Source organism: Metarhizium brunneum, chromosome 5 (assembly GCF_013426205.1).
Source record: "Metarhizium brunneum chromosome 5, complete sequence".
Lineage (NCBI taxonomy): Eukaryota > Fungi > Ascomycota > Sordariomycetes > Hypocreales > Clavicipitaceae > Metarhizium > Metarhizium brunneum.
In genome coordinates, this window is record NC_089426.1 from 2,784,791 (window position 1) to 2,795,386 (window position 10,596).

Here is a 10,596-nt window from a genome sequence, read left to right on the forward strand (position 1 = left end):
TGGCAGACGGCAGTTGTTTTCCGTCATGTGTTGTAAGTGGCATTGCAAATGGTGGATCTGACAATGGTGCATTTACAAGACTTGAGGGGAAGAAGGGGGGAAAGAGGAAGGCGAGAGACGAAAGCAAGTTTCTAAATGTATCAAGATGAATTGAGCGAAATGTGAATTAAGGGCACGTGGACAACTCCAGCAGATCCGGCACTGCGAGACAGCTGGCAGCTGGCAGCTGGCGACTTGGGAGCCGGATGAACGACTTGACATCCCAGTGCTGGGTGGGCTTCTTGAGCTGGGCAGATGGGGCGTCACAGATATCTGGGCTTCAGAGCAGATGATATGAATGGCTAAGGCTCGCCTACGCTGCGGACAGATGCAACTACCTAGGTAGGTTCCATCATGTTCATCAACTTACAACATCGGACCCTGTTTGAGTCCGGCCCAGTGATCCACGAACTCTTACTGTACGCCTACGTGAGAAGAGAGCCTCCAAGGGGAATGGCACGAAACGCCGCGCTCATCCAGAATGAAGTTTATTGCATGCAGGGTAAACTAGATTTCTATGCTCGTTACTAATGAAGCGTGGCTTGATCTGTGCTCCGTTTCTCAAAATGCTGTGAATGCCGAGATGTATCCCGACCAAATGGCCCTGCCTTGCCAGGATCGAGGATCGGACGAAACAACGAGCAAGCATACTTTCATCTCATCATCTATCTGAAGACTGAGCTCGGGCAAACTGTGTTTTACAACTCTTAGGTTTCAGAGCTTGTTAACGAACGATGGGGGTAATTGACGCTCTGCGGCAACTCTGTGAGCCTGCCTACATGCTTCTTGTTGAAAGAAATGCCCAATTTTGGATGAAAGTGCCACCAGACGGTTCTGGGGGTTGTTTCAGGCTGCGAAAGGAATGCAATGTAATACAATCCCGAGTATGGGATTTAATTGGTCCGACCAAAGGGCAGAATATATCATCTGGACAGCACACAAAGGTCCTTTTGTTCTTTGGCCCGCTTGGCCCGGCCATAACCACGGCAACGTGGGCCGCGAACAATGGCGACACCAGCTAATGCAGAGGTATTGGTTGGCGTGGAATCGCGGGATACTCGGGGACTGATTTGTACACCTGCCTTGGGGAACATGGAGGTGGTCCAGCGTCTGCGGTGCGGCATCTGACTCGCCTCGATGCCATCATCTACTGCTCGTGTCACGGATGCACACGCTGCAGGCGGATGACAGATGGTAGCTGGGAACATGGAGCCCTTGACACTGTTTGTACGACTGTGAATAATGTTCGCTGCAGATAAAGGAAGAAGGAAGCTCGGACATAGCCGAGGATTATGACACGCACGACGGTCTAGTTGTACCAACACTAGGCATCAAAAAGCGAGCAACATTTTCTTTCCCATTTGTTTCACCACCGCGCTTCGTTTCGTGGGAAACATAGCACCACGCCCGCCACGCTCTAAGCTTTGGTAATTCTTTTCTTTTCAGAAATAGCAACGTTTTTAGGTATGTGAAGATATTTGATTCTTTCGGTACTAAATGGCGTGGCGAGAAAACCGTCTGTCAACTGCCACGCCCCGGCTGCTGCTTTGCGGTGACATCAATTCTGTCCCAACTCATGCAGCATCTGCCCTCCACAAGCACCCATTCCTAACCAACAAGTCAGATTTAAGCTCGCTAATTAAGGCTGATGTGAAACTGAAAGAAATAACTGATTGGTCGTGCCGAGTCTGTGGATCAACACAGTTCACTGCTGTCTGGGGCCTCCCATCTTGATGCAAGCCAGAGAGCATCTGGGTCGCCACCGTCACACATCTCTCACCTCCTTTTGGTCTGGACTTGAACTCTTTGTTACACGGCAGCGGGTAATTGCATCTAATAATTCTCGTGCGACTGCTATTTCACGCTCTCCATTGGATAGCAACACCACTCAGAGTTCACGCCAAACCTGATCTATCTGCCAGCATCGGCCAACCATCTAATCTCGACTAATATTCACCACAGTCATTCCAACAAGAAATAAAGAAGAAAAAAACAGGCTGTGTGTCAACAACCTCAGGTGCGAAATCAAATCAAATCCAAAAGACCGATTCTGCGCTGGAAAAGATATTCCATAGCCTGTTAATGGTGCCAACAACGACGCCCCCTTGCCATTGACTCGACTTATAACCTCGTCTCCAGACGCTGCCTGTCATACCTCAAGCTTCTATTCTAGCCTCAGCGTCTCGTCTTGTGGCACTTGGAATTGGAGCCTGCTACATGTATTGTTTAATGAAGCAGGGGTCTTGTCGTTTGATCCCGTCGAGAAAAGGCAGCGCCTAAAAGTCCCGCGTAGGCGGAATCGCACCAACTTTAACACAATCCGCCGAGTTGGCCAACTTGGCTCCCGTTGCCATGTGGGATGTGGCCTGGACAGACCCAAAACGAGAGCTAGTGGGCGAGCATCGCGGGAGAAAGGACAAAGACAGGAGTGTCAAGGACAAGAGCCTATCTCGAAACTCGGTCTCGACAACAAGCTCAAAGACATCTACTCACTCTACGCTTTCTCGTCTTCGGGCCAGAGCGCTTCGATCCTCTTCAAAAGAGTCCCCTAGGCAGAATATATATCCGGACTCTGGGCCTCAGACTCCCGATCGCTCCTTCAACAATCGCTCTCCATCGGTGATGTCAGATGCTGAGCAGAGACAAGTTAGTGGCCGCCCGATCCTCAGCTGCTCTGACTTGCAAGTAGAAGCTACATCACAGAATGGATTTAACTCAGTGGGGCGAAGCAAGTTTGCTGCCGTTAAAAATACCAAAAACAAAGGTGAATAAGGCATGTCTGTGCGCATTTTGACTATTTTTGCTCATGCCGTCGTGAAGGACTAGCTCCAGAAACATCAGCCACGATTGAGTCGTGCGCTAGGCAGTCAAATGACAGTGACGTATTTTCGACAAAAAGAAGGGAGAAAGAGGAACCTAAATCTACAGGATACAGAAATGGAAATTCGAAGCAGCCTAATGGGGCCGGTATCTGGCCGCAGCGCCCGCTTGATCTCCAAAGCCCTATAAGACAGTCGTTTGTAGCCAGTCCCTTGGTGTCGCCCAAGTCGCCATCCAGGTATGAATAGCAAAGTCCAGTTCGACAATAAACAAAGTATGGAGATTCTGACAAAGAGTATACAGAGTCCCTGGGTTAAGCCCAGCACTGCCGCAGGATGAGCCAGTAAAGGTGGTACCGCCCATGAGATCTCAAATACGACTACCACCCAAGCCAGCCCAGGAATTCTCTCCTATCAACGATTTATCCTTGTGGCGCAGCCCGAGAGAATGGAGTGCGGCGACAGAAATGGGAAACACAGTCCAAATGATAGAGACAGTGACCGGACTCAGAGCCAAGGAGCTAGAAACCACCTCCTTCGAGATGTCGCCCGAGTCGTGGGATCTACCGACAGAGGTGAAGCAGATGGCCCAAGCGAAGCCTTCAACCGCACTATCCAAGCTGAAAGCGTCGGCTGAGAACGCTTTAAGCTTGGAGGAGACCCAAAAAATCAATGGGGAGAAGAAAAGATGGATGCTCTCTGTCTTACACCATCTAGATTGTGGCAACAGACACGATTCGAATGATTCAAGCACACTGAGGAACGGACTCGAAATACTAGAACAGGCCAAGTGTCGAAAGATTTTGGCGGCATATGATCCTAGATGTACTGACTGGTCATGTCAAGCGCAACTTCTTCTAGATCAGCTGCTAACATTGACTGTAGTTTCGGCACGCTACTTGGCTGCGTTGTGGCCCGAAAACACAATTCATCACCTATCCGACAACCCACTCTCCTCCGACTCAGCATCCAATATTTGCGCTGTTTATAGTCCGGATGCAGTCTCGCCCTTCCCTGGGCCCCTCCGTAATTTTGACGCTGCTTATTCCATGACACTGCCTTCTCTCTGCCGCGAGTCGGATATCCCGGCCGTTCTGAACAATATCAACAAATGCCTTAGGTCCGGAGGGGTCTATCATTTACTATTGATAGACCCTATACCTAACACTGATGCGCTGGGAAAGAACATGAGAGCTTGGTTTAGGAATAACCTGCTACAAAAACTTAGGCAGCAGTCGCGATGTCTCAGTCCCAGCTACATCTTTCCAAAAGCCCTGGGGGAATCGTCACTGCGGGGGCATGGGAGCACCTTGACAACCACGAAGTTCTACGCGAACCCTCAGAATATCTGTCGTAGGCAGGACGAAACCGATGATGAAGCGAAGCGGGAGAGGGAAGGCAAAGAAACCAGGGCCGAGCTCAGGAGTATTGTTGGTCGTATGCTCTGGAGAGAAGTTTGGGGCGAGTTTGTTACGTCAGACACTTGGTGGTGGGAGGACCCGGATTGCATGCGGGAGTGCCTTGAACTGGGCACTTTCTGGGAATATTACTCAATCCAAGCTGTAAAATCAAATTGAAACCTCGAAGGCGCCGTTGGGTTCTGTGTGTGAATCACCGCGCTTATCTACGGTCTGTTCGCTGTTTCTTGATTGAGCCCGAGCAGAGCCAGCACCACCGAACAAAACTCGTTGAGTCTCCCAATGGTTCTAGACCAAATAACGTATTTAAAATGATAATCAAAATAAAGCAGATCTCAACTGCCGACTAGTAAACTTCTCCGAATAGAATTAATGCACCTTGTGAACTTGGTGGTGGAGTGCCACTTCCGTTGTGGCACAAGTCATGGTCAAGTTCAACATACTGGCCCAGACAACAGAGACAAGACAAGATAAACCTCAGCAATGCGACTTTGAAAGAGGGTCTGCAATTTTTTTTCTTGTGGTGATTGTCTGCGAGAGAGCTGAGACATGACGGTCATGGCAAACCGCTCTGACCTGCCTTCATTTCAGATAAGGACACCAAGGCGGAGGCAGCACATCGTGATTGGCAATCAACATCGTCTGCGTCTATTCTTAAGCCAAGGAACCCTAGATGAAGACAGCCCTCTTGCACACGCGACAAAATGTTCACGTTAATTAGGCGCCGCCACTCTCCAACTACGTACATACTCAATCAGGCAACCGCCGTTGCGGATCGGATCGTCAACGAGATGTCGTGATGTCAAGGCTCAACAAGCTCTACATCCCAACTAGTAGTACTACTGTCTGTATTCATGCAAGACCCGTCCCCAAGTCGTCGGTGGAGAAGTAATTTATCAAGGAACACGTGGGGACAGCTATTCTTCAGCCCGAAATAGCGTACGGGGTCTATGACCAGACACATGGCGTTGAATCAACGCCAGGAACTAGACGAGAAAATGCCAAAATCTGTAGAGACAGACCCAGAAGGTGGGTGCCTTGTTTAAATCCTGACTGTGTTGCCATGCTTGACGCCCCGTCTCTCCGGATTCACCAGCATGTGGCTCCATCTTTCAAGGAACCCATGAATAAGATTGAATGTTCAAATCTCGTGACGCCCCGAACGGCTGGGGCCTCGGCCAGCAATAGGAGGGGTGGGTGGCCTCGGGGCGCCTGACCTGTCATATTTGAATGACAGCGGCATCGTATTCCGTACAGAAATTCAGCCACCAGAATTTGATGTCTCTACAGCTACACATTGTAACAAGGTCCAGGGGCAGGGGTGAGCTGGGGTACAGGAGTCAAGGGCCATGACTCGATTCAGGCGGGAAGAGGCCAAAGCCACGCGTGTGGCCTTGTCTAGGGCGGAGCTGATGATTGCTGTCCTCACTGTCCACAAGAGAACAGCAAAACATCACAGATAGTCAATACTGGCATCTGCATGGTTTGTCCCTGACACGAGCCGCAGACGGCCTGCTTCCACAAGAGCAGAAACATCATCTGTTGTGTCTCAATACAATCTAATTTCGCCATCGTACGCAATGAAGCTCTGATTTTTTTTATTCCGGCTAAATTCGCTGCAGCTTCACACATGTATGATGTCCATACCCAAGATAGGCCATGTACAATACACGACACCAAAATCCAAAACAGCTTATCCAAAGCACACGCGGCTTTCATCAGAGGAGTAGCACGTGTTTCTGTGCTACAAAGGTATCTATCTCCAAGTACAGGAACCAGACTCCTGGATCCAAAAAAACTAAAAAAAAAAAAACTCCGATGAAATGGGACTTGACGATCATAGAGCAAGCTCCCCGCTTTCTGTTTACCAGAAACAGACACTCTCCCCGGGATCATGCCAGAGAACGCATATTAGAATTTTGAGTCGAAGCAGGTCGTAAAAGTGGGAATAAACAGATAATAGTAGCTAATTACATCAACCATCAACCATAATGAAGAAGAATGAAGAATGATATTAAAATAGTGTCGGCGATTTCGTTTCGTATTATGGCGCTGCAACACCTCAGCAGTGACGGCTGCCATCAGCTGAATGAGCCCGAGCCTTGGCCAGCTCTGTCGTGCTGTCAGACGCAAAAGTCCTGGAGCTGCCGGGAGGGGACCTGAGCACGTTCCGGCTACGGGGGGGTGTTGCGGCATCCTTTTTGTCGCGACCGTTTCTCTCGTCAATTAACTCGGACACATGTGATCTTTTCTTCCACCGCAGATCCTCTAGGAGCTCTTGACACGCCGACCAGGACGTCACGGCGTAGATGACGGCGTTCCAGAACCCTTGGAGGGGAAGGACAAAGGCGCTCATGAACTCCAGAGTAACAGAGACATCCTTGTCATTCACAAAAGAATACACTCGGTTCGCGCTCGACGGGATCCACGTGATGAGAATTGCTGTGAAGAAGAGAATAGAGCACTTGGTATATGACCAGGCGGCGTTGTTCAGCTCATGGTTGCGTCGACGACTAATGTTGGCTGGTCGTCGAGGAGCAAGTTGCACCGTAGATGTATGTTGCAGTGTCGTTCCTTGAATGGGCAGGGCATCTTCGTCATAGGCCTGGGCAGTGTTATTCAAGTCCGCTGAGATGTGAACTGTGTACGCTCCGTTGGGACTCTTCGTGCTCGGCACAGAGTTGGAGTTTTGACGATTCATGCTGGCGAGCTGCATTCCCCTCTCTCCCGCTACCTCGCTTGTGACGGTAATCTCCGTGGTCTTGACGGTGGAGATGGGGGCGTCGCCGTTGACTGAAAGAGGGTCAGGGTCGGACGAGTTAAAGCCTCGAAGCTGCTTGTGCTTTTCATAAATGGTACGCCCGGCTCGTATATAGATGAAAAATGTCATCAGAATCACAATCCTGGATGGCTTGTATTAACGAGAGTGAAGTTCAGCATGATTCGGGGCCATGACCACGTACCAGACAGGGCCATAAAAGGCTGCAATTCTAAGGAGATCCCAGTCGTAGGAGATCCAACACCACAGTGAAGCATTTCCGTAAACACGTGCTCCATCGTGGTCTTTGATGAAAAGAAAGACAAAGGCGGGCACGAATGGGATGCCGTAGCAGCCAATTAAATAGGCCATTTCCATGCGTCGAAGGCGTTCGGCATCAAATTTGAAGTAAAACGTGAGATAAACATTAATAGCCATAGCCAAAGTCCAAAAGGCATCTGCAGGCATAAATCTGTAGTTTTTGGGGGGGAACGTTAGTAACTCTTGATATAAATAGGGTCGTGATGCGGCTAGTCAGCAAATCGACAACGTACAGTTGAATCAGAAAGGCTTGAAATTGGCACCCAAAAGAAGTGCCGTTTTCCAAGAAGGTTCGTGACATCAAAGTTCCGATATTAGTTAACATGTTGCCAAAGGAGGCATAAAACACCAGTCGGTTGATTGGCTTGTGAAAGGATCGTGAGTAGCAGAAAGTAACAATGGTGAAGAGACAGCCCAGAAGCGACAAGACTGAACAGGCTCTCTCAATGGCACTAATGGCCCTGAGCTGACTCTCGTTCATACCAATCATTGTCGGAGGCCGCTTGTGGCACGAAGCACTCGGTCGTTGACTGTGTTCTTGGAAACAGGGTCCATATAACACAAGGAGCCAACAGAATGGCAACGGAGTGCTTCCAACCGCCTTGGAAAAGAGGCCCAAGTGACGTCGTAGTTCTAGAGTAGAGAGGGTCGAGGGTCAATTCGCGGGTCCGTCGTTATACTCGAGAGCCGGGAAGGCTGGTTGTTTAATACTTGATGTGAGTCGTTAAAGGACATGAGATGAACCGGCAGTTGAGTGCAAGTGAAATCTGATAGTAATAAGAGTGAGGGGACCTGTAAAATTAGAGCCAGGCAAGATCATGGCCCCAGGTTCGGCATCTACTCTCAATCGTTGGAAGGGGGCAATCTTTTGTCGAATGAAGACCAGGTAAAACCAACCCAATGGGCTGGGATGAGACAAGAAGTGGAGAAATGGACGAAGACTGAGGACTCTATCTAGGATTCGTACAATCTTTTGCATGTCCTGCCCGATCTGCAAGAGATGGATATCTGTTTCGGCTAATCAGGCTTGCCGTTGATGGAGTTCGAGCAGCATCGAGCCACTCGTTTCCCAGACAAAGCCTTCAACCACACGTCTAGGGAAGACGATTGGTAATGACAACAAAAGAATGAAGGAGGGTTGTGTTCTGCCAATCTCGACGCGTGCGGCAGAGGAATGGATGAAACTGACTAGAATTTTCAAGCCGTGGGCAATGAATGGCACAGGTCAATATATGGAGCCAGTCCGGCAACATGAACATTGGCTGTACTCGTTCAACTAAGAGACTGAATGCTTGGACCTTTTCTGCCCGAGAGAGACTGACAGGAGCCTCATCTCGGGGCGCTGGGGGGAGTCTGTGTCGTCCGTGTTCCGTACTCTGTGTACATCTGTTGTATGTTGTGGCGTCGTCCAGTAGCCGCCTCCTGTAGCCAGGCTGACAAGGATATCAAGGGCAACAGGGGTGCATAGCATGGACGCAGGCACAGAGGTAGGTTGGTTTAGCAAGGGTCCATGCAGATGTGGTAAAAGGAACACGACCGTGTTGCATTATAAACCCGGCATATGGGACCGTGGGCGGCGGCAGATGGGTGTACGGCCAGAATGGATGTATGCAGTAGTAGTTTTGTGCTTGCTGAGTTGCACTGAGCGGAAAGCGGCTACAAGTCCGAGGTTGCCCGTGTTTCGTTGAACAACAGAGTCAAGTTTGTCTGAGTTGAGTCGACTTGAGTGTGAGGCATGTGGGGGGATGAAGACTTCCATGTCGGTCGGTGTTGGAGGACCGAACCTGCCAACGGGGGTGGATTCTCTCTAATGACGGCCTCGTTTGTCCGCTGGCCTTCGGGTAATGTAAGTACGGTCTTTTCATCCGGGCTTAGCGTTGCGCGAGCCTGTCAGGACCCTCCAAATAACAGGCAACGCCCTATCGCTCAGACTGTCAACAGGGGAACAGGATTTACATTGTACGTACATATATATTGTCCATGTCCAGGCTTGGAACATGCAAAGCATCAGAGACAAGGTCGACGAATCAGAGCCGTAAGATTAGGGTTTAGCCATGACGGGTGGAGACCTGCAAGTCTGTCCCTGGAGAAGTCTTGGCTGAACCCCCTCAACAAGAGTCAAGAGCGCCACCATCCTGGGGAAAGCTGGTCAACGGCATTCAACTGGTCTTTGCTTCATCTTTTTCTCTTTTGCTTTTGCCGGCCTTGGTTGCCTTCGTTGCCTGTTCTCTGCACTGACATCATTATGGAGCACGCTTCCGTCGTCTAGGCGGCACGCATGTGGATGCGAGTTGGAGCCATGAGAAGCAGACGGCAAACTTTGCGATTGTTTGCTTGCCGGGCCAAAAACGGCAACTTGCAGGTGGAATTCTCCCGGCGACAGCATCCCACCTCGCGTCGTCGTTTGGCACTCAGTTGCTTCTTTGTCTCGATTTCGAGCTATCCCTGCGGCCGGAGCAGTTCGTTTCGGGTCCAGACGGATCCAGAGTTTGTGGTTCCGGTTGAGCAATCCAGTTTCGAGTACAGCACCAGGCCGCAACTGGAAAATGCGAACATCTGGCTATGCTGGCATGGCTGCGAAACCTTCTGGTGCGAAGCATGACAGTCACTGTAGGCTGGTTGGTCAGGTAGACAGGTGCGGACGAATCGACCAGGGATGAGCAGAGCCGGACCAAGCTCGAGACAGTCCGAGTGCCCGAGTTACGATGCTGCCCTGGACGAGAATAGAACAACTGGGAGGCTCGGAGCCGGCGGCGAAGCTCCTGAGCTGTACAATGTACATACTACAGTACAATGTTTGTCCCATCCCGGTCTACTCCTCTTGATGGTGGAGTTTTGAGTTGTAAACTTTGTCAGGATGGTGTCAAGCGTTTGCCTTTTTCTTTTCCCATCACAGCCAGCACGGTTGAGTCGGCCCATCTCTTCTCCATCTCCCCACGTCTTCTGTGGGCATGTCTTACCTCAACTGGCCTCTTGTGGTCGGCGAAGAACAGGGTCTAATACGCTGGAGGAGACAAACGTTGGCAGGCAGGTGGGAAGAAAGGAGAGCGAGCACTCTCGCAACATGATACGTCAAGTACTTTCCAGTTCATTGTCAGGCACAAGTTCGCCGCACAACACCGCCGGTTACCCACAGACGCCCTCTCAGAGAGATTGATTGTCAGTCGTCCAACTGACTGACAGGCCGAGTGTCCGTGCTTGGACATTCCATGTCCGTCCCATCAGCTAGTAGTAGTGGCCG

At 50.3% G+C, this 10,596-nt stretch overlaps 2 protein-coding genes across 2 annotated transcripts; one reads left to right on the forward strand and one right to left on the reverse strand.

Moving 5' to 3' along the window:
- Window positions 1–2,391: 2,391 nt before the first annotated feature.
- On the forward strand, window positions 2,392–4,435 carry G6M90_00g089150 (uncharacterized protein; the record flags this gene model as incomplete). Its single annotated transcript, XM_014686093.1, has 4 exons — window positions 2,392–2,803; window positions 2,860–3,097; window positions 3,163–3,683; window positions 3,744–4,435. 4 exons carry the CDS (start codon window positions 2,392–2,394, stop codon window positions 4,433–4,435), a joined length of 1,863 nt encoding a protein of 620 aa, XP_014541579.1.
- A 1,903-nt stretch (window positions 4,436–6,338) lies between these two features.
- On the reverse strand, window positions 6,339–7,845 carry G6M90_00g089160 (uncharacterized protein; the record flags this gene model as incomplete). Its single annotated transcript, XM_014686094.2, has 3 exons — window positions 6,339–7,179; window positions 7,240–7,506; window positions 7,589–7,845. 3 exons carry the CDS (start codon window positions 7,843–7,845, stop codon window positions 6,339–6,341), a joined length of 1,365 nt encoding a protein of 454 aa, XP_014541580.2.
- Window positions 7,846–10,596: the final 2,751 nt, after the last annotated feature.